This window comes from Poecilia mexicana, unplaced genomic scaffold (assembly GCF_051168715.1).
Source record: "Poecilia mexicana isolate PSO_F unplaced genomic scaffold, ASM5116871v1 scaffold_3, whole genome shotgun sequence".
NCBI lineage: Eukaryota > Metazoa > Chordata > Actinopteri > Cyprinodontiformes > Poeciliidae > Poecilia > Poecilia mexicana.
In genome coordinates, this window is record NW_028263372.1 from 17430938 (window position 1) to 17458486 (window position 27549).

The 27549-nt window shown below is 38.6% G+C and overlaps 1 protein-coding gene across 2 annotated transcripts in view; it reads left to right on the forward strand.

Annotated features, from left to right (window-relative positions):
• The first annotated feature begins 19385 nt into the window (after nt 1–19385).
• Nucleotides 19386–27549, forward strand: part of acsf3 (acyl-CoA synthetase family member 3) — a 32069-nt gene continuing 23905 nt past the window's right edge. The window contains exons 1-3 of one of the 2 annotated variants that reach the window (XM_088004247.1): nt 19386–19462; nt 20162–20975; nt 23269–23424. In XM_088004247.1, coding sequence (XP_087860373.1) covers nt 20250–20975; nt 23269–23424 — 882 coding nt within the window. In that variant the 5' untranslated portion in view covers nt 19386–19462; nt 20162–20249. Of the gene's footprint in view, nt 19522–20161; nt 20976–23268; nt 23425–27549 lie in introns of both variants that reach the window. The other variant, XM_015004011.2, reaches the window with a different exon arrangement.

Below are 27549 nucleotides of genomic sequence, written 5' to 3' on the forward strand. Positions count from 1 at the left end.
TAATTATACCCAGCGCACGGGCGCAGAGGGCCGCCTCCGCACCGACTGCCCCATGACCCGCTTTCTGACAAACTGTCACTTCATCTTGCCACATCACTCAAGGGCTTATCAAATATGACCCCAAAATAGACAAGCGATAACATACACATAAGCGCGCGCGCACACACACACACACACGCACACAAACACACACACACATACAAATACATGTATATGAACAGCACACTCGCAGGCGTGGCACACACCAAGACATATGCTGACACACTCGAACATTTAAGTGGCACACGGACAGCTTCATAAGTAGTCAGAGAACACATCAAAGTTGGGACAGGCTAAGTGTGACACGCTGCTGGGCTTTGCTGTGTTGTTTCTTTGTTTTTTCTCTGGCTTCACTGTGTTGGGACCATGTTGGAATTGACTCTTTTGTTCTATGTCTGAATTCTTGGTTCATGAAGTAAAAAAAGTTCAACTTCACAGGGCTACATTTGCATAAACCTCACTCAGAGATCACGGCTGTACAACGGCAGATATGATCTACCTTCTTTATGAATAGTACTGTTCTTTGTTTCTTCAGCATAAGACCCCTGATTCATTCCTGACATAATATGTGACTAAAAATTCTTGAAGAATTTAAGAATTGTTAATCTTTTTTTAAGAAAAAAAAATCTATAGTTTTTTCTTTCCTAAAAATGGCCACATTTAAACGAGATATGATGGAAAGTTAGTTAATTAATCTTAGTCTAAATACCTCAGAAAACTTCTGATTTAACGCTAACGAATACCTGGTTAAAAAAAAAACTTAATTATAGTTTTTAAATTCAGTCTGAGTTTATTAAATCAACAGACTTATAAACAAATCTGGTTTAGTTCAGTTCAATTAAAACAAATTCTCTTCAATTTAATCGAGTTGAATTTATTTAAATTATTCCAGTTTCACTAAACTGATGAATTTTATTCATCTCAGATGAATTTTATTCAGCTTTATTCAGGTTAGTTCAACTAATCTTAGTGATAACACTGAGTTGAGTTGAGTTGAGTTGAGTTGAGTTGAGTTGAGTTGAGTTGAGTTGAGTTGAGTTGAGTTGAGTTGAGTTGAGTTGAGTTGAGTTGAGTTCATCTCAGTCACTGGATTCATATTCACATTTCAATGCAAGAACACAGAGACGTTCAGCCCAAATATGAATCCTCTCATGTTATATTAACTTAGAGGTTAGTGCCAGTTAGAAAAAGGTTATCTATTGAAGAAACCAGGAGTCCAGTGCAACAGTAAAGAGGAGAGACCCATTTTAAGCAAAACAAAATATTCAATACAACTAGTTTCAGGATGAGCTGCATGACTGAAGATGCTGCATAATGCTCCACTCCTTGATATAAACTCAATCAAAAAGTTTATGCTGCCGTTCAGAGAGAATAACTCCAAGAACAGAAATAATTATTAGCACAAGTTGAATTTTGGGTTCTCGTCATAAAATAAATCGTCCAGTTAGTTATTATCTTTGTTGTAATTGTAAAATGTTTTTTTGTTGTTGTTTTTTGTAGTAAGGATTAAAATTCATTTAGTGTAAAAAACCGCAGGATTAAACGATGAAAAGATTTCTCTGAATAAACACGTCATTCTGGTTTAATTGGGTAATTAAATTGCATTGCAAATGCAAATATTTGATCAACTTCTATGTATAGCATCTGATTTCCGAAGATGCTATACATTTTTACGTATTTATTTATTTATTTATTTTACCTGTCAGCTATTTCATAATCTGTTGCTTGATATTCACCAGTCAGTGAATTCTGAATAAGTTAAACATTTCAAACTTCTGCATTTGAGATCTGACAACATAAAGCATCCGGGACATCCTCAAGAAAAAGCTTGACTGTGTCATAAAACATATTTCATCCTCACATTGCAGAGTTTTGTTACATTTTACCTTTTCATGACATTAACTTGCAGGACCAGAGAAACAAAGATGCCATTTCCATATTCACTTCATCTGCAATAAGTCAAAATATGTATGTCAGGCAATTATACTTCCTTCACATTTTAAGTCCTCTCTTTACATCTCCTCAATGGTTTTACCACTTCTCTTTGAAGGCAAAAAGCATCAGCTCAAAAAGAAACACCAAGCCACAGCAATTTTCTACATTCATTCAAACCGCTCTATTGTTCACAAGGCATTCATTTTTCTAACATCAGATATAAATTTTTGACAGTCGTGTGAATAGTATTCAAACTTACTCGGCAGGGATTCTATATTAAAAGCACTCTTGGCCCAAAAGGGCTTTTAACTCAACAGAGTCCCCCATGAACGTGGCAACAGGAGCTGAGTTGGTAAGTAAAAGACTGGAGCAATTTATTTTGGAAGGTAGCTTTGCAAAACATTGAATGTGAGAGGCAGTAAAAAATGAATTAGCTTAAAAAAACACATTAAGCATAAGGTGGAAATTGTGGTGTGTATTCCACATGCAATTTGAGATTTTTTAAACATTCACATTTTATCGGTTGCATCCACAAACTGGAACATCACTGAAATGTAAAAAAAAAAAATTATTCTGTTGTAAAGACAAAATGGAAGAAAATATGAGGAGTGTTTTTAAACTGGGAACAATTATAAAGAATAAAATACATTTGGATTCAGTGGCTACAAGAAACGAAAAGGAAAAGGTCAGATAGACTTTCAGCACATAGAAAAATGTTACATCAAAAATTAACTGACCAAATAAATCTAGGTGTAGATTTACAGAAGCACAGTTTTTTTACACACACACTGGGAGCATAAACTGAGCTTTCACACTCAAAGGTGCAGCACAATCAAGTAACAGTTGTTATAAAAATGCTTTATATGTCAAACACAACTTTAAAAAAATCTGACTTTGTACTTCGATATCTAGAAACTGGGTCTCTTCCTCTTAAATAAGCTCTTACTTTTTCTGACACTCTGCCTTCACAACAATGCTTTCTCAGTTCATAGCCATCCATCCTCAGGAGCGCTGGACTGAGGAGCGGTTTGTATGACGAGCTAATTGGTGCTGCCACTAGTCTGGTGGAGCTGAGTGGGGAAGCCACGGTGGAGGACTGCTCTGTGGGCGCAACTTGGCTCAAGACTGCAGTTCAGAGGAAGAACTTTATCTAAATAAATGTTTGCTCATACAAATTTGTGACAATTGGTATGAGCAAGTGTTTAAGCACCCCTGAATGCCTGACATGGGAGATTGAAGGGTTTCTCAAACAATGCATGAAAGAATCAAATCAATTCTCCATGTATGATTTTGATGTGGGAATAACATTATAATATGAGATAAAGTAAAAAAAAAAAAACATAAAAAAAACCCATCAATATTATATAAGATCCCCCCAGTAACACTTTATTTGAAGGGGGTTGAATAAGACTGTCATGACACTGTCATAAACATGACATAACACCTGTCATGAACATGATAAGCCTTCATGAATATTTATGACTGTTGTCATAAAGCGTCATTCGGTAAATTATGACACTTTTAATACAAAGTTGACATTATTCAAAATGTCTTTGTTATGACAACTTGACATTAACCAGGAAATCATTACTGTTTAAACTTTACCTTTAATAACATAAAGTTACCTAATTTTTAAAGTGCAATCAGTCATACTTTTATAACAAATTTATATCAGTGTTTTTTCCTTCAGCAGGTTTCCACACATAAAGATCCACGTTAATGTAAACTTCCCCACAGAAAATGTAAATGTTTCATAATACAAAACTACAAACTGAACTAAATAGATCACACCAAACAATAACTCCACAGGATTTATGCAATTTAAGCCTTTAAAACACATTTTGACCCTGAAATGGCACCTAATTACACCAACAAAGCTAATGCCCTTACAGCTAAAAATGCTTTATTTTGATTAGTTAAAATACCTGGACTAGGATTCAGTTGAACAGATAATTTTACTAAATGTGTATAAATTTACTCACTCTGGGGTCAAATAACAATTTGACCCCAGACCTTTTTCATAATGTGAGTTAGCTGTAAGGTGTTTGAGGGAGTATTTGAAGCACAGAGAGGAAAGCAGAAGCTACATAATAACCACCTGGAGGGTCACAGATCATTCATATTCATCTCAAAATGTGTTTGTCATAATTTGTCCAATATTTAAAGTTTGCTTTTGTAATGACAAGTGTAGTGAAACGCTGCATTCAGTGACAAAATGGGAAATCGGATGCTTGTTTTCCAGCTGGTAAATTACTTAGAAATCTCTATTAGGGTATAAAATGGTAAAACTAAGTAACTGTGCAGTATTATAAGGTCACTTTTGTATGAAGTAAACTATAGAACTGCTGGTGAAATTCAGCAACAAATAGCGAATGAAAAATCAAAACCGTTTAGATTTGCAACATCTTTTTTTGTATCACCAGCATATTCAGCTGGCCACACAGCAAACAACATGCATCTTGTGTTTTGCTGCCCAGATGGAGACTACTTAATGCGCTTTTGTCTTTAACTTCTGTGTGGTCTATTTGTTTCAGTCAAGAGGAAAACTGGGCAACTCTTAAGCCTGGAAAAAAAAAAACATGAAAATGTCTGTTTGATTCCTCTTTTTATAGCTTCTGTAACAAATTTTTGATCACACAAATAATTTTAGTTTGATTTGTAGAATGAACCAGGTGCAGAGACTTTAAACCTGCTGGATGAATACTCGACATTCAGCATGTTTCCTGTCATGTGGTGTGATCATGTATCCTTGGTCAGCATGCTGGGTCAGACCTTTGCAGGGAGACGGACCGCCCTCCAGATGGCCCCGGTCCAACAGGTGGTCCTGAAGCGGGGGTGGGTCTGAGAGGTCTGACATCTGCCATTTTCAGCTAACCACTCACACACACACACACACACACACTCACATCTACAAAGTAGTATGTAGAGACACATTTCCTTCGCTGCTCTGCATATCGGCTTTGGTGAGATCTCAGGGCCCGGGGGCAGAGTCTCCTACTGTCTGTCTGTTTCCTCTATCAGATTTCACACTCATCTCACACATTTCAGCTCAGTGTGAGCTCTGCGGCGTGGCTCAGGCTTCAAACAGCTCATTAGCATGTATTGTACCACACTGGATCGACATCAGGAATGAATGGATTCTCCTTTTAGTGCTTTATTTTTTATTTTTACTAGCTTCTGTTAACTTAGTTTACTTCTGGTGTTTACCGTCAGTCTAGTCACTATGTGGAGGATTGTACCTAAAATTTGACTGGTTACCAAAAAAATGTTATAACCACAGGAAGTAAAGTGTCTTGGATTCTGCTGATGTTTATTTATTTGTCTAACATTATTAAAAGAAAAGAAAGGAAAACCTGTACATTTTTTCCTTGTTTCTAAATACTACAACAGAAATATTTTATTATTCTATTTAACATAAATGAATTCAACAATTGATATGCGAGTTAATTTTATAGTTCTGGGAATGAAGGATCAAAAGTTGAGCAGGAATTTTATAACATCCTTTATAACATTTAAGCAGTCTTCATTTGCAACAACATGTATTTTATTTTCCAAACCATTTCAACTAACTTAAAATGACATTTTGAAAGCAAAAAAATAGATGAAAGTGGATGTGCAAAACAGTTTAAATACATATTGACAAGTTCATATAAAACATCTTTTATATGTTTGGCAGATTAAAACTTTGTTAGACCAAATTCCCATTCAGTTGTTTCATGGTCAAATTTTGTCGATATAAAAAAGGGTCAATGTTAATCACATTGCAGCTTATCATTATAAAACAAATGCGAAAGCTGTTAATAACATTGAACTGCGCATATTTAAATTCACAATTATGTTTTTGCAGTTAAACTTTTAAAATTTCCCCTTTTTCATGTGATTTTATATTTTTTTGGAACAAAACAAATCAATCATAGTGAAATGTGGATATTTTCAGTCATAAAATGTCTCCAAAAAAATAAGGGTTTGCTTTCCTCTATAATCAGAAGGGGGAGAGTAAACGTCAAAAGGCAACGTGACATCTAAAGGGTGTCAGAAGCTGTGAGCGATCTGCTAAAGTTTAGGTGAACTTGCGGCTTAAGTTGAATTATTCATCAGGCATTGGCATTTTTTTCTTCCTTCAGCTGACAGGCGTTTGAGTCCATATGGCATGTATGCCTGGGTACGCATACACACACACACACACACACACATACACCTAGACACACACACACACACACACACACACACATGCAGAGAAGGGCTGAAGTAGTCTGGGCAATGAGAACAGATGATTGGTACCATGTCAGAGGGTGTGTGACGATGTGTGTGTTCATGAAAGAGGTCTTATTAGGACCACAAGTGTATGACTGAATTAGTCTCCTTTATAAAATCACACCTGCTCTCAGAGCCACCGCTCTATCCATCTATCCATCCATTTCTTAATAGATAAAACCAACTTGACTGACTTCCAACTTAATTTTCCATGACCTTGAGTTTTTAGTAAGAGTTGGAGTAACTCCTCCCTCTGAGGTACCTTCACACCCCGGCTATTTCTGACCTCAGTTAGCCCCTCCCTCAGTCTCTCCCTGAATTGCTTCATCTTTTTGCTCAGGTCTTTAACGTCTCCTCCGCTTGTCATCCCATTATCCGAAACGTTATGCCCCGCCATGTTTCTCCCACTGTTTGCCCGTGTTGTGAATTAGTCCGAACAAAGGAGGGGCATTGAAGAGCAAATGGACCAGAGTGAAAGTGGACAATGGAGCCCAGGAGTAAAAGGTTAAAAGGTTAAAAGGTCACTTTGGTTGTGACCCCTGTGGTCAGTCGGCGTCGGCGTGGACTGAGCTGCCACCAGCCCATCACCAATTTACGGCTCTTAAGGTCATCATAAACTGGCCCCCTAACAGCAGACTAACAAAGCAGAAAATTTATGCATTAAAATCGTACAAATGCTTAAAATGTTGCATGTGTTTTCACCGACTCGGTTCTGTTTTCTTGCTTTATGCATTTGTTATCTTTCCACTTTTGCTAATTGACATCTTGTGACCTCTGCACAGCATGAGGGCTGCCACCCAGGGCTCATTGGACCTTGCTTTTTAAGCAAGGTCCAATAAACAAACACTCACAGGACAGGAAGACGTATCAGACGGGACACCTTCACGACAACAAAGCGTTAAATTTCTGATTTCACAGTGCTTTAGACAATCTGATGGGGGGGCCAAGTCACACAGCAACCTCTTTATCATAAGCACACACATACACACACGCTTACACACGCACACACAAAGCTATTTTACTGTTATGTAAGAGTCTGCAACAATAGCCTCATGTCATGATTCCCAGTTTGATGTTAATGTATGGATGTGATGCATTGTGGGCTCAGGAAAACATTAATCTTCATCTTTACATGCCCCTTATAACTGAATTGCATTGTGAATAATTCAATTTGTAGCCATATATAATGACCAGGCATTGTGGAGAGTGACCACAATTTCAATACTCACTTAATGGATTGAGTCAGTTATAAGACTGGGCTGCAGTAAGTAGTTTTCCTACTGGCTTGTCTAACCACAATGTAGCCGTAAAGACCAACATTAAGCTGCAGGCAGATCAATAAGTAACACTGAAAGGGTGGTATCATGAGTAAGACTTTGATTAAGCCCTTCCTTGGAGAAAGTTAAATGTTCCTCCCATAAGAAAATCCTCTTATTTCCGTTGCTTTAATGTTTAAGTACAATAAATACTCAAATGTTAACTACATCATCAGTCGGACTTCAAATAAAGTACCAAGTGTCCCATTTGCTCCATACTCACTATTACAGAAGTGGTATCAGGTCTATTTTATTTCATTTACTCACTGTGACAGAATAAAGCAATAACCCACTCTGGAGTGAACGGCTGCTGTAAACTGAGTGGCATTTAGGACAAACATTTCTGTTTCTACAATAATGCCTCTCCAACGTAGAATCTAATTGTTTTCATGTGAGCTTTGTATGAACAGATGTTCACAGACTCATTTTTCCAGATGCCACAGAGCCAAACAGAAAAAATAAATTAAAATTTCTTCTCCCTCTTGCCTCAGATATAGTCACTATTTCAGGACTCCTAATGCAACCACTGCACCCCCAAAAGTTTACTTTGATCAAAAGAAAAACGTTAAACTTAGTGATACGTTAAGTCTTGTCGTGTAGAGATTAAGTCTTTTTATTTATGATCAAGCTGTTGTACATGTTGTTTGCACAGTGTGAGGAAATTATGCGCTACTGTCACATTCTCTTATCACAATATTTGCCAAACCACTTTGTTCTATGCACAGTCGATGAGTGTCCCCAAGAGGTCAGATAGGTGACTCAATCAGATTAACTCCAAGTCTTCGCAAAGTAATGTTAGTACTGGATCATTGCTTTGCTATTTGTGTAGCAGAATAATTTCTAAACATGCTTTATACACATCTTCTCCATTGGGTCAAAGCTCCAAAAACATAGAGAGCAAGTTCAGTGATCAGTTCAGTACAGCATGAAGATTAGGTGTTAAAAGAGAAGTACAATATAATCATGACATGATAGCTTAGATATTAGAAGTTTGATCTTTTCGGTTTATTAATATGAGAAATATATGGAAACAACAGTTTTCTTGTTAGAGCAATCAAGGCATGTTATGATAGATTTCAGATCATATAATTATGATATAAATTAATAAATGATGCCATACATTTAATCACTTTTTGTGATGGTCAACATTTGAATTTAAACAAGTTATTGTGCAGCTGTAATTACTTATAGGTAAAAACAATGACTGAACCACAAATTAATAAAGCATCTCTATTCATGTAAATATCAGCTTAATATTTTATTTATTATTATTATTATTATTGAATAATAAAAAATAGACACTGACTTAATGATTTACTTGCCACATTTTGCTGTTCCTTTACAGCTGATCTCAGTGATTTTCACTAGTACATAATCAAGTCCCTCCCCTCTACATCTGTCGAGCCTGATCTATTGTCCAGCCACGTGCCACACAAACAGGCATCAATTAGGCAAGCTGTCTCCTTTCTGTAGCAAACATGGTTGTTTAGGCCCCGTCTCCATCACAGCACCTGTCCCAGACATGCTGGAGTCCTTTGAGCTACTGTAACCTAGCCCGGTTCAAAGTACATTGGTGGTAAAAGTGGCTTTTGTCACAGATTATGTTCAGCTAATGCATATTTCAAATAAGACCATTCTGTTGTACAAATATTTAAGGCTCTTTTTTGTTCAGCTTCTTGTGCAAAAAGTATAGCTACTGCTTTCTGGTGATGTCAGAAAATAAACAATATGTGCCTGATTGGATTGAATTGATTTTTCTTTTTTTTACAGCATGATGCTGACATCACCATGTTTCAGGTAGGGACAGTGTGTCCAAGGTGAAGTTTCAAGTACATTATTTTTTACTACCCAGTTTTTTGGATAGCAGCCAAAAGTTACATTTTGGTCTCTTCTGACCAGAATATTTTTTTCCACATGTTTATTGTGTCCCCTGGATGGCTTGTGTCAAACTATTGGGAGCGTATTGTAGCTGCCTTTCAGAGAACGAGCTTCTTATTCACAGTGTCTGCCGACATTGGATCCTAAGCCCAAGTTTAACGTCTGTATAACATTTTTCTATGTCTTGTGCATGGCCTCCGTGTCTGCCCTCCCCAAACCTTCATAATATCCTTTTCTCTAGTGTTCATTAATGTCACAGAGTCTTTCTGCAAAACAGCTCCATTTATACTGAGATTAAATTACACACAGGTGCACTCAATTTACTAATAAGGTAACATCTGAAGACAGGTGTTAGCATTTGATTTTATTTAGTCGGAATCTGAGGAAAGGAAGCTGATTACAAATGCAGGTCCTACTTTTCTACGTCTTCATTTGTAAAATAAATAAATGTCGAAAACCATCCTCCTTCCATGTCACTATTCTGCAGTAAATTACAATGGCCTCTTGCATAAAATTTCAATAAAACAACCTGAAGTCGATGGTTATAAGTTACACAGTTCATGGGCAAAAATGTCTTTATACCATCTAAATAAACATTTTTTAGTTGTAAATTCTTCCAAAATATTAATTTTGCACACTCTAAATCTTGTTTCAGAACATCCGTGTTTTTTTGTTGTTGTATTTTGTTGATTGAAAAAAAAAATGGGGGAAGATTATAACTTAGAAAAGGAGTTTAGAGCTGAAATCACTAAAAGAAAAAACTCAAAATAAACAGATGAACTCATAAGTTCATATATTCTTATTGATGTTGAAAGGTATGTAACTTCAGGGTCATTTTGGTAGTTTTTGTTGTGATTATAATCCGATTAGAGCAAACAATTGTTTTAACAATAAACGGCTTCACCCATCCAACAAAGTTTTAATATTTGTTTCACAAATATTTCCAAAAATTGTATTTTCTGGCAGGGGGTGAAAACCTAAGAGCTCATCTTACTAATTCATAAGTATCAGTTAAAAAAAATAATAATAAAGCAGGCATGGAGCAATCCATCTTTGTTTTATTACTTCTCTCTGATCAAACCCAATTAATCTCCTTTCAGAGAGAAATAAATCTATTTTTAACTACTAATATTTAACTACTTTAAAAAAAACAACCATTTAATTATTTAAATCTGTTTAAATAAGAGAATACAGATGTCAGCTCAGCTAACAGTAAAATGTGTAAATTCAGCATTTAATTTGTCCCAGTTTGTATATATTTTATGCTAATTTGATGCAAATTGGCAGTGATAAATAAACATAAAAAAAATGCAAATAACTCAGCAGCAGACGTTACTATGTCTAACAAAAACATAAGCAACCAGTACCGTTCATCGGTTAGAAAGGTATTAAAGATGCACCATTTTCAGCTTTCTTTTTATATCAACTCCTTGTAATATGCATCTCATACATGCCAAAAGTAAATATTGTCTTGTCCACAAAAGATACTGTTAATCTGTTCTCAAACTTCATGGTTTAAAGGAACCGCAGCTAATTAACCGCACACCAAAACAGGAATACATTTTAATATTGATCCTCTTACGTCCCCCGTGCATTGTCTGTGTGCGCTTGTGTGTGTGTGCAAGCGTGTCGGTGTGTGTTAGTGAGTGCAGGCAGGAGTATGATTATGAATATTTTAAGAGCACATTTAACATGGCGAAGCCAGAGCAGCCTCGGTGAGGGATTTGCGCCTACTCTTCAGCTAATGACCCCAGGCGCTTCCAGCAAAGCTTCTTCATATTTTAAAGAAAGTCGATAGAGCTCCAGCCCAGTCAGCAGCATTAAGATTCATACAGACGCCACAGGGACCCTGAAAAAATTAATAACACGCGTGTCTAACAATCCTTCCTGCGATTTAGTGGAGCACCCAAGCTCTCTGCCTGAAATGCAAAGTAGTAATGAACACACAGATAAGATACATTCCGAACACGCGTCTTTTACCCCTCAAGTCAATGCAAAGACACACGCCGAAACCCACCCGCTCTTCTTTTTTTAACCAATACACCCGTCTGCTCTGACACCCAGAGATATCTAAACAAACTCTTTCCAGTACTTTGCACTCTGATATCGACGCTTCGTCTTTCCTGCATGTCTTACCTCTCCTCTAAAATGTGAGAAAGAAAAAGTCAAGTTCCTTCTAAGAGCTCCTGGTAAGACAGAGCAAAGACATTTTCAAAGGTCTGTAAGCATTTTTCACTTGCAAAATGTCCAGAGGCACTAGAGAGTACCTCCATGAGCCGGGTCTAATTATGTTTGAATATATCACTACAACAGTTTACATTGCAAGCATATTGTGGGTGATTTATTATAGCATTATGTGGGATACTTATGAGCATGCAGCATCATTCCAGTAGCAGACATCAGACAGAGCTCAATTACAGTTTGGAGAAAATCTCTCGGGGGAGTCAGTGAAACTCAGACCTGTTCCAATGCAGATGTTTTTTTAAGTCATCTTGGTTTAAATGATACAATGCTTTAGATTTTTACACCGCAATACTTTGCATCCCTCGGCTCTGCAAACTGCAAGTGCTTTCAATCTTTGATTTTGAGATAGATATTTAACATGAGCTGCAACAGAGCTCAGCTCATATGCCATCTCTGGAATGTATCGGTAGATTTTGATGGACAAAATTTTCGATGCCTTTATAGGAAATCACACAAACATGAAAAAGTGACTTCTTGTTGGTGCTGCCAGTCTAACTTACAATCAGATTGGCTCTGTCAAAGTTAGTTGATTCTGTAAACAGAGATTGTTCTGACAGTTTCCATTGCTGATCATTGATACTTATTAAACTCAACTGTGCTTCAAATAATCATAAACTATCCATTTAAGAATTAAAATGAAAGAAATTACTTGTTGGCCTTATGTTACATATGATGAGTGTACAAATAATTTATTTTTTGTTTGTTTCAAAAGCTGTGATTTCGTTTAGACCAGTGGTTCCCAAACTTTTTCTTCTGCGCCCCCCCCAGTGGTTTCCAAACATTTTCTGCGCCCCCCCTATGGATTACAAATGGCTGTCTGGTTGAAACGACTCGTGGGGGGTTGGGGGGGCATCGACTTTTTTGGGGGCAAAATGAATGTAGTAGCTGAAAATAGACACCAACATCGGTAGCCTACAAGGTACTTGTTAAGCTTAAGGTTCTGTATTGATATTAGCTAGTCATCTTTTAGCTAACATTACCTGCATCCAACAGCTTTACTCAACTCAGTCGGTTAGTTTGGAGGGAAAAACTGTGAAAAGTTCTTTGCGTTTTGCTGGTTTGCTGCCGTGATTCTAACACAAACCTACGTAGCTCCGCACAGCAGCAGCAGGTCTCCTTCACAGGTGGAAACCCAGCGCATACAGTGTTCATGTTTTGTTTTTTTTTTCATCCAGACGGCTTCCCGTGCCCCCCCCCTGCAATGACACGGCGCCCCCCCTAGGGGCGCGCCCCACAGTTTGGGAACCTCTGGTTTAGACAAATAGTTATTTGGTATAATTCTTTAGACAGTTATCTTTTTCAATCTTCTTTGTTTTTGTCACTTTACGTTTTGGTCCCAGTTTGCAGCTTGACTAACCTCAGGACACTTTACAGTAAAAGTAAATAAGTTTTACTGTAGGTAGATTATATCACAGTTCAGTTTATTACAGTAAAAAAAATCTGTTCAATGCAGTCATATTCAGAGTCAATCCCGTTTCAAAAACCATTTATTTCCATATACTACATCCATTTCCAGAGCAAATACAGTGCAGTTCCAAGGACTCATATTCATTAGGTTAATAATCAAACTCATTTGATCATATTTTGCAGCATTTATGGGCTTTTATTTTGGCGTGAGTCGTGGCTAGTTTTGAGAAAGGCTCGTGTGTGTACTTTGACTGGTCTCTCTACAAAAGCATCATCAATACTGAAATCTACCTTGTCATAAAATCCAATGGGTGTGTAAACACAGTAAGATAAGTGTGCGGACTAGCAGTAAATGAGGTGCTGCAGTGCACTGGGTTTCCCTGAGAGTCAGGACAACAGCGGAGCAGCAGGCTCTGCCCTCCCTGGGATGCTAGACAGCATATGGCACTGTCTCCCAGTGAACAGCACACCATCCAAGCAGCCTGGCAGCTTCACACTGGGTATGTGTGTGTGTTTGTCAACCCGTGTGTGTTGGCCAAGGGTGAGTGAGGGTGTGTGTGTGTGCGTGTACGTGGCTGACTGTTTGTAGAAGATGGACCAAGACAGATGGCTGGCCAGGACTGAATAAAGTTTTTTAAAAAATTGCACAGAAAGGATGCATGAAAAATTTGTTTTTGTTTTTTGCTCTGAGACAGAAAAGCCTTGTCAATTGGTTAGAGCCTGAAACAGCAGTGCACTCATAGCTTTTGGGAAACACTAATATTTTTACACAGTTTTTGCTGAATTTTTTTGCCACTGCTTTGAAGTTTGCAGTAAACTTATGCATTTTGCATCACTGTGAGTTACTATTGCAGTTAAAACGTAAACCTTACCGTGCAATTATATGACTGATATGCATTTTTGAATGAGGCCTAATTATTGGGGGGATTTTATGGCGAAAACATATTAGAGCTTTTGACATGACTGAAGACGGAAGGCCTGCATCAGGGCCCACCAAGCCGAATAGTTTCCTTACATATAGAAGTGAAAGAGGAAAGAAGAGAATTAGTGGCATTAGTGGAAAGACATCAAAAAAATGCTGGAGCATTCTGTATCTTGTCACAGTCAATAGGTCAAGAAGTTAGAGGTGATTTATTTAAGTTAAATAAATAAATTTATCTCATTTTTACTATATAATATTTATATAGCATATAATATTTAAATAAAATATGATCACATTATCAAACAGGTTTCATTTTTATAGTTTTGCTTCTAAACATTTCATTTGTTTTTTTTTTGTTTGTTTTTTGTGGGGGTTTTTTTAAAGAAGGAAGAACATTTACATCTAAAAATCTTCCTCCAACACGCAGCTCTTCCAAATCCTCTGGTGGAGACAACTCTCTGAGGCCATGATGAGAGGCTCATGTAAGCAGCTCATCAGCAGACTGTTTGCCCATATGTGCCTCACACCCCTGCGTCCCCAGTGGGTCTAGGCTCTGTGCAACGAAACCATCTCATCTGCCAACATGGACCATTTTGAAAATACCCCAGTTTATCCTCTGACAGGCCAATCCTGCCCTCACTGGCACAAGTTATAATTTAGGAAAAGAAAGCAAAGCCAGTCTGATGAACAAATCAAGAGCCTGGGGCAGGTATTGGCTGAGAGACACAAAGGAAAGGTCGACCTTAAATTTTAAAACAAAAGACAAAAGCAGAAAATTAAAGAAACTCAAGAAGTCAACAAAGAAGATTCATTTCACTTGTGCAGATAATCACATGTGCAACACTTAAAAATACACTCAGTTCAAGAGGTGCTTTGCAAAGGTCACACACAGAAAGCTGGGGTCCAGTCTTGTATCAGCAGTGTGTGTCTGCAGGTCCCGTATGGCGACGGTTCGCTTATCCCCCTGCCACCCCACATATGTTTGGGGCATAGAACAGTTGGACATGGCTGAAGGCTAAAATGGGTCAGACTGACACAGATGGGGGGAGCGGGGAACTCCCCTCTGGGTAACCATCATGTGACTAACACCCATAGAAAAAAAAAATCTAGGTGTGAATGTGAGTGGCAGATGATGTCAGAAAGTTGGTATAGCTAAAACAACCTGATTTTCTCATAAAATGAGGCAGGAAATACAGTAATTTGTGAGATCAGATTGCATCATGCAGTTCTCAAGACACTGAAAGCAATTTAAAATGATCATTTAAAAAAAAAATCTCTTATTTTGCTTCTTGTATGAACAAAAACATACACTAATCTACCAATAGCTGCAACCAGAATTTTTTGCTTCCAGATAAACTGAACAGGATTGATTTCAGAATTGAACATTGATCTTTGAACCCTTCCATCTGAAGGTGGCTGTGCAAGAAAAATCAGAGAGTGATTTTTCTCTCGGTCTCTCTGGACCTCTCTGTCCAGAGAGACCGAGAGGTGTTGGTATCTTCCGGCTGTCTTTGAAAGCACTGGTCAAAAATGTACAGAGGAAAAGTTCAGAAAAGCTGCAAGGATGATATTTCAAGGTTTACAGGTTTTCCATACATTTGTTAATTTCAGTAATGGTCTTTGTCCCTTGAGTCGACCTCTTGGTTGGTCTGAAAGTTATAAGCTCCAAATAAAGTTCCATTTTGTACGTTGGGATATTTGATCAGTTTTGAACTGCTTCAGGGACTCAAATCAGCTTTGTAAATGATAAGCTTCCAAATCCTCAAAGATTTTTTTTTCTTTGCAGCTCACTTTATAACTGCAGGGTCATCAAAGAGAAAATCTTTTGCGTCACAAAACACCCAAGCCGTAACATGAGGGCATCACATCATATTGTGCAAAACACAAGCCATGTTGTCAACTGCGCATCAGTATGTGGGTGGCATGTGTTCACTGAAGCGCTCATATGTTTACAGTGAAACTCTTGGATGAAAGTCAAGTTTGCAGCTGCAGCCTCGGAATAATTCATTGCTCGCCTTTTTACCCAGGAGGAGCCACAGGTAGTTGATGAAGTGGCAGTGCCAAGACGCCCAACTGGCGAAGACGAAGCGCAGCTGCCAGGAGTCAGCGTGGCCAGATGCCGCTGCTGATGTACCATGTGTTCCAAGCAGGGCAACAGTGTGTTTGTGTGTGAGCCGAGGTGGGAGGGGAGAGAGCCGAGAGCTTGCCAAGACATTCTCACACTGATGCCAACCTGACACATGCTTGGGTACTCCCTACGGTTTGTGTTACCCTCTCAGCCTCTCTCGAAGATCTGTGGGGGGTCTACGTTTTTTTTTTTTTTTCTTTGGTTCTCAGACGCAATCCTATTCCAAGATGAGAGTTGGCGCCAGCTTGCGGTCGTTCTGCCCATCAGCGGCGAGACTGTTTAAGGTGTTGTTTTCTGAAAAATACGCTGGCGCCGGGTCGCTGCGGCAGCAGGGTCGGCCCCTGATTACCACCTCTAGTCCTTATGCAACCCATACCTTCCCTTTCCATTGGAGACGTATATGTGGTGCTCGATTTTCACCCTCTACTCTTCTTCCCTCCTTGCATATTTCCAATAATTGTAAATAAATCTCTGTTTGGCTCAGATTCCAGTCCCCTTGTAGTATACGACAAAGATATGGCCAACGTCCAGGAAACGAATCCAAAAACTCGAGTCGCCTTTGCTTTTGTCTTTCCTCGGAGATTTGGTTACTTTTAGGCAGAATCCTGACAAATCGTGCCATTTGCATCGAAAAAAGAGGCCAAGGACTGCAAAAATGTCCCACTAATAAAATATTTCCTGAAACAACAGTGGTGCAGGCAGGGATAGAAATTGCAGCTTTTCCCTAAAAATGGGAGTGGAGTGGTCTTTGACGATACTATTCCTGTGAGTGGAGGGGGGTTCTCTCAAACAAAGCCTCCAATTTCGTTAGGAACATGCCATCCTCTTCTGCAGAGTAGGGGGTTTGGGGAGGGAAGAGAAAACTTTTTGAACGTGTGCCATGCCCGTACCATTCTCTTACTGAAGGTCCGCGACTGCCAGCTGGCGGCTGAATGTGCCCACTTGCACTGCGATGACGGAGCCAGCCAAGCTAGTTGGCACGCTAAGTGAAAGAACTGGCATGTGATCTGAGGCCAAAGGCAGCACCGTGTGTGTGGTGGCTGCATCGATGCTGCACCGCCTCCCTTCACTCGCATCCTTGGTTCTGTGGCGCACCAGTGAAGCTGCAGGGTGTGGGGTTTTGCCAGCATCCACAAAATAACAGAAAGCTCCAGTGATTTTAACAAATCTGTAATTATTAAGGATATAAAGCGTGTGGGTCTGCAAGAAGCACTAAAGAGGATTGCACCAAGTACAATGGAATAATTAGAAGACTAGACTTCTAATCTAAATTTGCTTTCAGAGAGGCAAAACTCTACAAGTCACAAACTGATGGCTCTTTTGTAGCTATGAAAAAAGCAGCATTAAACAGTGGCGGCACATTTCAGCAGAATCAAAGTTACGTTGATGTTACTCTCTTATTCTCTGTATAGCTTGTTCTATTACTGTGATCTGTTTAAGGAGATTTGTTTCCCTTGTATGTCTCTTGATACACACCAAGATTGCAAGTTTTGGTCTCATTTGCATTCTCAGTGATTGGATGTGGGTGGATTTACAAGTTTCATTCAATTGTATGTGCATACAGTAAATGCAGAAGCAGTAGAGTCAGTATGTTTTTTTTTTCTCAAAGACATGTGAGTATGAGGTAGAATGAAGGGGAACTGGAATCAAACTCACAACCTCTCAGTTGCTGATGTCTGCTCTGCTGATCCACAGCCAAAATGTCTGTGTGTGTTTTCTTGAATAGTCTTTATGCTTGTACAGCAGATTTCAAAGTGCAAATATCCAACCAAAAAGAGGTTTTCTGTATGATGAGTGAAGGTATTAGCACAAGAGTCCAGTATACAATGCTTTGAAAAAGCACTCATATCTCTATAACTTTGTCACATTTTGTCATATAAGAACCAGACACACCTTTATATTTTAATTCAGTTTCAAGTGCTAGACCAACACGAAGTAGAATTTTATTATAAAACAGAAAGGAAAATGATGATGATTTTTTTTTTTAATTTTCTACAGATATCTGAAAAGTGTGAAGTATATTTGCTTTACTAACATTAAATGGTGATATTGTTGAAGTGTGGCAAAAAATGCAAGTGTGCTCTTTAGTCATTGTCTTAATCATATGGTTGATGTGTTTAGTGAGAAGACAGTTTAGTTTTCTGCCACACACAGAAAACTAAAATGTTTGGCAGTTTGGAGGCCAAAAAGTTTTGTTTTTCAAGGCTTCCTGAGTTATCTTTCTATTTTTGAACGTTTAATTGAAATATAAATTTGGGTAAATTGGGGCATTGTTTCATTTGTTAGCCAAATTTAAACAACTTTTTCCTAGACTCTCAGATGTGTTTCTTGACCCACATAATCATGTTTGTTTACTTCTGTTTTCCAGCAAACCCTTTACAGACCAGCTGCATTTTACTTCTGAAGGCAGTTAACCCTAACCCTAGAATCTTATTTGGGGGTATCAAAGAAAAGGGTTTGGTGCACAAACACATCCAAACAAACAGCTTTCTGATTTTTATTGGTAAAACATTTTTGAATGAAGCCTTTATCTTCCACTTTCCATTATGTCTTGTTTTATCACCTAACATACCAAAGAAACCACATTGAAGTCAGTTGTAACATGACAAAATGCGAAAATGATAAAAGGAATGTGATACTTGGTAATTAGGCACTCCTATGGAAAGGAACAGGAACTAGTAAAGAAAATACAGCATCAAGTTGCAAGGCATAATACGTGACTTGTTATCCAAGCTCCGATGACTTGAGCTTTTAGACTGATATCAATCTTTCATTTTTGAGGATGTCAGGTAAAACCCGGATTACTGCAGGTCACATATTGAAACAGTGGTTTAAAGTTTATTTCTCTGCTGAGAAAAACACACAGTGCAAGGCTGAACTTCAAATTAAAATGTTTAAAATAAAATCTTGAAGTTCTCATTTTCAAGGTATATTTCTTGATTAATTTAATGCGTATTCTGTGTATGTTCTTTTCTAATGTTGTCTATAGTCTATCTATATCTTCTGTCAGTTTTTCCATCCATCCATCCATCCATCCATCCATCCATCCATCTATCTATCTATCTATCTATCTATCTATCTATCTATCTATCTATCTATCTATCTATCTATCTATCTATCTATCTATCTATCTATCTATCTATCTATCTATCTATCTATCTATCTATCTATCTATCTATCTATCTATCTATCTATCTATCTATCCATCTATCTATCTATCTATCTATCACTAAATACCTGAATGTTTTTACTACTTTCACTGGAAATGAATGGTTCCGTGTTCGCTTGTTTCCTACCGGCAACATATTGGAGCTGCACCGTCCTTCACTTTGCTATGGGGTAAGTTGAGAGTGGAATATTGAATAATAAACTATTTGTCTCAGGAGATGTGATCAAAGGTGGGTTCCGAAATCATTTCGCAATCTTCAGATTTTGTTTTCTGTCGGAATGACATTTTTCTGCCCTCCATAATTGTTTACGTTCGTATTTCGATCAGATAAAACGTGCTAGGGTCAACTGCACTGTGTACTGCTGTGGTAATGACAGGTTAAAGGAGCTGCTTCTGTGCTGTTTTCTCACTGTCACGTTAAGAAGCGACTGGATGATAATAAAACCGATCGAGAAATCCTGATAAATTCTGTTTTTGCTTCCACGGCTTTAAGAGTGAGCTTCAGCTCTTCAACTTTTTGTTCACAACCCAAGGGGAAATTGGTTTGCAGCAAACAAAAAATTAATAGAAAACTTTAAAAAAGGCAAAATAAATCGCATTCATTCTATTAGTACCGCACAACAACACACTAGGAGAAATAACTAATGTCCTTGTGCGTTAAACTTGCTTTATTTTGTTAATTTGCTCCTCACTGCATCTACCGTGACACTGAATTCATTTATAAATGTGCAAGTTTTTATTTTGTACCTCTTTTGTCTTTACAATAAAATACTCTGAAGAAATCAGCCTTGTAATAACACAGAATAAATAGTCATGTTTTAATTCTGCTAAAACTAAACAGAAATATTTTTTTTCTTCTCATTTTCCAGGTTGATGTATGAGATTAGAATTAGACGGTCAAAGCTGTGGATGGAGCCGTCTTGACATGCAAACTCCAGTAGGGGGTCAAATTTAAACATGCTGTCAGAACTGTTTACCTTCACCAAACCCCCTTTACGGTGGACCTTTCTTCACTGGAAAGCAAGTTACTTCAAAAACACTCACCCTTTAGATCCAAGATGGTGGTCACTGGGATTTTCAGTTCACAAAAGCACTTACAGACGGACTACTGCATCATCCTCAAGGACAAATGTGAGGCCTGTCTTCACTAGAGCTCCCGGGTTTGGGGAAACGCTTGCAATCGTAGACAGCAGTGGGAGTCACAGCTACAAGCAGCTGTACTGCAGCAGCTTAGGTCTTGCCAGTAGAATCAGCGCAGCATTAAATTCTGGCTTTGGGTGTCTTGATGGAAGACGAATATCCTTTCTGTGTCCAAATGATGCTTCCTACGTGGTGGCACAGTGGGCGGGCTGGATGAGTGGCGGCACGGTGGTGCCGCTTTACCGAAAGCACCCTCTTTCAGAACTGGAGTACATCATCACTGATTCCCAGAGTTCACTGCTGGTGGCAGCACATCCTTATGCAGAGACCCTTGAACCGCTGGCACAGAAGCTGGGGCTTCCATGTCTAACGCTCCCTCCTACATCGGACCTGGACGCCTTAGATGACATTGGTACACCTTCAAGAGAAGAGGAGAACGCCAACACGGACTGGGCAGATCGACCGGCTATGATCGTCTACACCAGTGGCACCACGGGCCGCCCCAAAGGGGTTCTGCATACACACAGCAGCATCCAAGCAATGGTAGCTCGTCACCTATGAACCTTTTATTTATTTATTTTTAATTTTTTAATTGACTTGCATTTATCGCAGATCTGTTTTGAGAGTGCGGTTGATTGTTTTGAACATAGAGTCATAAAAGAATGAACAAATTTAAATGAAAAAGAAAATACGATTTTTGTTTTCTTACTACAAGAATCAGCAAATCCAGTGTTTAAGTGCCGCTTGTCTTGCAAGGACTGGAATTGCAGATCACTGTATAGAGTGGCAGATGGTAAGATCTAGATCAGTGCGGTCAAAACACAGGTGTTTTTCTTTTTCTCTTTACCAATTTTAAATGTTTCAGATCATCAACAAAACATATATCAGTAAAAAATAACATTACTAAACACAGATGGATGGTGTTAAGGACTAACACTAAATAGAAACGCATGCAACTTTGAAAACAGTGATTAGAAATAGTTTTACTGATTTGTCTGGAGGATTGCCGCAGGGTTCTCATGCTACATCCACTGTAATTTCAGTATGGATTATGTAATAAGTGTTATAATGTAAATTAATCCTTTTCATTGTTTAGATTTCTCTCTAAACATTGTTTTGTAAGCAGCAAAGTCAGTGGTGGGGACACTGAGAGAAGTCCCATGTCCCTTCAGATCTCCTTACTTTATAAGTTGCATAAGTTGCTCCATTCAGAGTAAAACTGTGTACCTCTCCCATCTTCTGTAATAAAAAAAACATTCAGAAACTCTCATTAGAATTCTGTGTTTATACCATTCAGAGTCCACAGAGAAATGGTCTGAATATTTTTTGTCCAATCAGGCCCATTTATCCAGCCGCCTGCTTAATGAAATCACCCTGAATAGAGACAGAGCCTCAGTTGTCTCTGACTGTCCCAGAAAAATTAGCAAGTGATTGATTTCCTAGAAGTGAAGGCCATCAGGTTGTCAGGATTCTTGGAAGGTGCTGTTGGTAAATTAATTCAAATGAACAAATATTAAGTTTAGTGTTCCTGGCTTTTGTATCTACAGTCCTGACGGCTGAAAAACCTGCAATTACGTTACTTGAGTCACTAAGAGGCACTGAGACAATGTCCTGGTGCATGATGTTACTTCATCATGAGGCGCTGCACAAAGCGTCGTCAGTGTTGCCAGGAACTGCTGAAAATCAATCCTTTTAGTGTGTGTAATACTTCACTTTGATCTCGATGGTCTGTGCTGTTGCTCAAAATCCAGAAATATAACAAGTGTGTTTCTTTAAATATCCAGTGTTTTCCAGTTAGATCTTGTGGAAAACAACCAATGTTATGCTTGCAACAAGGAGATGAAGATATTTCACCAGCTCAGTTTCCCAGTTCAAATGCACTGCTTACACTGCCAATATCAGAGGTGCACAGCGACTGATCATGAGATCTGTTGCTTTCTCTCTTTCCTTCACCTGGACAAGAATACTTTGTCATTTTCCAAAGCTTGCGGTGCTGAAGGAACAAATTAAATTAAGTGATTAAATATTTACCCAGCCTTGAACACATTAGCTTTTATGTCCTGCAGTTGTAATCTGCTGATTTGCATTTGAAATGGTATTGTGATCGACCGTGTTCAGTTCAAGACAAATAAATAACCTTTGTTCCCATCAGTCTGGAAAGACGAGTTAAAGACAGATTAAATTACGACCACTACTTTGAAAATACTTGGTTATAATTTTGTCCTTATTGCTGTTACACTGTTGTGACTTCATGCCGGGATAAAGTGGCGTAGTCATTTGCTTTCCAAGACATAAAAGATAAATATTACATTTTTAGTCATTTTGACTTCACTAATTATTGTCTTTGCTCTATTTGCACATAACGCTGCGATAACTGTTTCAATGATTAAGTAATAATTTAATCTCCAACAAGAGCATTCCTGGAGATCGGGGTTTTGACTTGGTGTTGCTCCATGCAGCAGATTAAATGTGGGTAAATTTACAGAAGAAGTTTAGAAAGATTAGAGATCAAAACCACCACACAAATTTACAAGACACTCAAATAAGATGTTGACTAAAGAAATCTGCTGTACCTTGAAAGTACTTCTCAGCCTTCTCTCTCCATTGTAAATGAAATTTATTCTGTTCATCCGCATGAATGCTGAACGCTCACTGGTCTCTTAGGATTGTTTTAAAGACTAACGAGAGTAATGCATGAAAGCTGTTAATCTCTTCTAGTTGATATTAAAGCATTTGTGCGTTGTTTTCTTTCATAAATCACCTTACATGGGTTCTTAAATGTCTGTGGCTTTGAGATGCTGATTTCCTCTCTGTCCCTTCGTTTCTGCCGCCGCAGGTCCAGTGTTTGGTTTCTGAGTGGGCGTGGTCTAAAGACGACGTCATCCTCCACACCTTGCCACTCCACCATGTTCACGGCATCGTTAACAAGCTGCTCTGCCCCCTGTGGGTGGGAGCCACCTGCGTCATGCTTCCTGAATTCCAGCCTCAGAAGGTCTGATCCTCTCTGTTGCGCTCTTTAAGTTACACTTTACCTCTGTGCGCTGTTATGCATTTTAAGCATTCTCGACTGTTTTCATATCGGGTCTTTTTCTGTCACTCTTTGTTTTTCACTCTTCATTTTTCACCCTCCCTGTTTTCATATCCCCCCCCCCACTTGTCCTTGTTTCATCTCTTCTCCCTCTTCCCCTTTATAAGCATCTCCTCGTTTTCCCTCTCCTCCTGCTCTCCTCCTGACTGTCAAGCTAAGCGGTCGGTGCTCAGTGATGAATTGCCGTGTGGCTTTGTATGTGACCAATGCCGACTCACGGCAGGGGCTTAAGCAGCAGATCAATCGATGAGATGACATTGAAGGATGATAGTGCTTATTTGGCCCTGAAAGAGGGGTGAGGTATGTGTGTGTGTGGGTAGGAGTTGGTTTAAAATAGGTTACTTGCACCTTTTCTGATAAATACAAGCGTAATTCTTTATTGAAATAGCCAAAAAAAGAACATGGAAACACTGCTGCAGATATCGGTTATTTCTCCCGACCAAAACTAGACCTGCATGCCTAGTTTTGTTTTTCTTCACAGAAAAAAAAAAGACTTTTATTCCCTCCTGAAGCTCCAGTACTTTGATAATGAGAACAATAGTCTTCTGTGTGCCGTGAGCTCTTTGAAGGCTAACCTGAGCAGCAGAGTGATCTATTAAATTTAGTCTATTTTAACTTAGAAATAATAATTATATTTGAAAAAAAAAATCCCACTGTGTGTTATTTTGTGATTAAATAAAACAAATGTACTGTCACAGAACAGACTGAGGATAACAGCACCTTTTATAATATTCACAGCAGGTGCTGAGATGTAAGAAATTCCAGAAGACGCAGAGATAAGGAGTCGGTGCTTTGCATTCCTAAAAGCAACGACTTTTTTTACAAAGTAGCCTTGATGAATGATTGATGAGCACTCAGCCTGGAAACCCTGAGATACTCCTTCTGTAGTTCAACTCCAGTTTATATGTCTGAATCTATATTCTGTGTACCGTCCCTCAGAGCTGGACTGGAGGTCTGATCACAGCGCCCAGTGCAGTTTCAGTGTGCATTAAGGTTAAAGAGAGCAACATTCATTCTGTGCAAGCCAGCAAAATATTTGACATTTTATGCTATGTGGAGAGTACATTTTTAAATATCCAATTAAAAGTCATTTTTATGGTCGTCTTTAAATACATTATAAGGTTTTTTGTTGCAAGAAAATGTAACTACAATTGATAAACTGCGGTGAGTCTGTCGAGTTTTAATGTTTTAGTTCAGATATTCATCTTTTCCAGTCTTACTAACTATGACTGTCAGTTTCAGTGTTGTTGATGTTCATGGATTTGGTTGATCACAAAACCCATAAAAAAAAACAACCAAATGTTTGAGTCCAAATATAGAAGTTTCTCTAGATGTAGACATTAAGCCTTTACTGGCCAACGCCGCTTTCCAATTTTTATTCAAGGTCTGACCTATTCAGGTTTGGACAATTTGAAATTTTCTACATTCAACTGTTCTGGGTTTCAGATCAAACATTGACTTTAGGAGAAGCAAATGTCAAGCAGGTTCCTTAATTCCCAGAGAATATAAATAGATTGTGGAATTTTTACTAACACCAAAAAATAAAGTGTTTTTTTATGGATTAAAAAAAAATTATATTTTGAGTTTCTTTGTACAAGAGGGTGGGGAGAGATTAAGTAAATATTCTTCCTGTCAGACTCGGGTCAACAATAATCATGTAAAAAAACTTTTACTTCAGATTTTCTTTGTCCAAAAAAAAGGCTAAACTTAGATTTCAAATGTGACAAATGTAGAAGAAAGTTTCTGCTCCTTTAATCCTCCACTTGGCGATGATGAGAGGCGTTTGGTTTTGCTCTTGTCGACATCGTTGCTGATGTGGGATGGTGTCTGGGCTTGGAGCCTTTGGGGTGTCCAACGCCAGGGGGCGCCGTGACCCCCGCCCGTTGCGAGGTGAATTTTGGCGGCTGCATGCGAGGCTTTTAGGGTGTCACTCTACAGCAAAAGCCATAATGCTCCACTTGTGAAGGTAAATTTGCTGCTGTTCTCCTGGACACTCAGACAACAATCGTGATTGCTGCCCTGCCAGACAGTGACGGTCTTTATTAAAAGAGATACCATAAAGCCGATTTCGAAAGTTCCACTAATACTTCTTGCAACGTTGCGTCTTCAGACCAGTCGAGAAAATTTGAAAGACTGATCATTTCTAAAGTGCTTAACTGATTGTAAAATATTTGTTAAATCTAAAGTAGCAAGTACAAAACATTATTCCAAACTGTGTCAGCTTGTCCTAGAACGGGTCAAGTTTTGGTGAGCTGATACTGAGTTGAGTCGGGCTCAAAGCTGAGCTTCCAACAAGGCAAAGTTGTTTAGGATGCGGGCTGCAGCTTTGGGTTCTCAGTAGATCTCGTCCCCTAGGTGGAGACCAGCTCCTTGATAGACATAAATTACTTTCCCCTCCCCTCTGGAGTGAACTTGGTGGAAGCGCTTCAGTGCACTTGACAGACACCACCCAGAGTGGTCAGAGCACGCTCAGTTAATAATTCTTCTCTCTGTATGAGAACAGGTTTAGTCTTGGTGCTCTCCAGCTTTTAGATCAGCTTCTGATGATGTTGTCAACTCAATATCTTATTCTTCATGTGTTTGTTATAGTTGTTTATTAGAGGGGGGAAAAAAAAAAACTCAGGTGAGGTTTCATGGATAATAGACTAGGTGAGTCAATGATGAGGTTATTTGAAGGAAAAAGTGGAAGCCCATTACAGAGTATCTGGTGTCACTGAAAGTGGAAGTGATGATAGGAGGGTCTGCATTTTTCTCCGTGTGAGTACATACCCAGGTATGTATATGGGAGAGACTGCAGGGGCAGCGGAGCAAGAAATTACAAAATGTAGAGAGAAGGTAACTGAATGTTAGATAGCGAGAGGGGGAAAAAAATATGAGGGGAGGGTGTGGGGTCAGGGAAGGGAGTGGGGAATGAAGATGAAGCACTTGGGAAATTAAAGCAGAATGAACACAGGAGAAGTGAAGATAAGTAAAGTGAAATGAGAGGGCAGTGAAGGAGGAGCATTTTTCTCCCTACAGAAGGAGAGAAACTTCAGAGGAGCCGTTCTTCATCTTGTCCTTCCATCTCCTGCGCTGACGGATCCTCGCAGACGTTCAGGGTGTGCTTGGAAAAAGTGATATTTTTGTCATATTCAAAAAGGCATTTCAAAATGTGCAAGTCCTCCATCACAGTTGTGAAGGGATTTTTTTTGTGGACAGCTATAAAATGACTGCCATGAGTGACGACGATGAATTGATAGCCAAACCTTTAGTGGGGTGTATTTGAAATGTTAAAGTGATGCTTCGCAGTTAATTATGTGGTTCAGCATTTTTTTACACCCAAGTTTCAATCATGTCGCCGTTCAGCCATCAAGGCTCACATGGAAAAGAAATTGTGATATTTATGAGTGTAAAAAAAAGGAAAAAAGACATCAATACTTGTTTCTGGTACAATTGTGTTCTCTGATGCTTAAATATGATGATAAAACTACCCTGATTAGATAAAGTAGGGATTGGAATAATTAAACTCTATGTTGATTTATTGGTAAATTATTCTAACATTTTTATGAATTCAATTAGTGGTATGACAAAATTCACAAAGCTGCTTTTCAGCCAACAAATACCTCATAAAAAGCCTCTCTGAAGTGGTTATATTTGAGGTGTCTATTCTTTAACGTCTTAATTATTGTTTTTTAGTGCGCATTATGACAGATTTTCTTTTTATGTTAAAATGCAGACGTTCTTAACTTCACCCATTTGTCGAAAGTGGCGGTGCAGCAGGTCTTTGTTTTGGTCGTTGTTGCTGCTCTGCCCTTCAGCAGCTGGCGTTTTCCCTCCTCCTGACCTTTACAAAGCTTGACTTTTTTGTCTTTTTCTGACATTGTGTTGACAGGTTTAATATGAGGCTGCCGTGGACTTTACTCTGCCATTTACATCAAATGAAAGGGAAAAGAAAAAATGTCATTTTTTTTTCTGCAGCACTAATGGAATAAATCTGGATGTTATAATTTAGTTTTCATTGCCCCTTTGTTGCAGTCGCCGCGTCTCTCT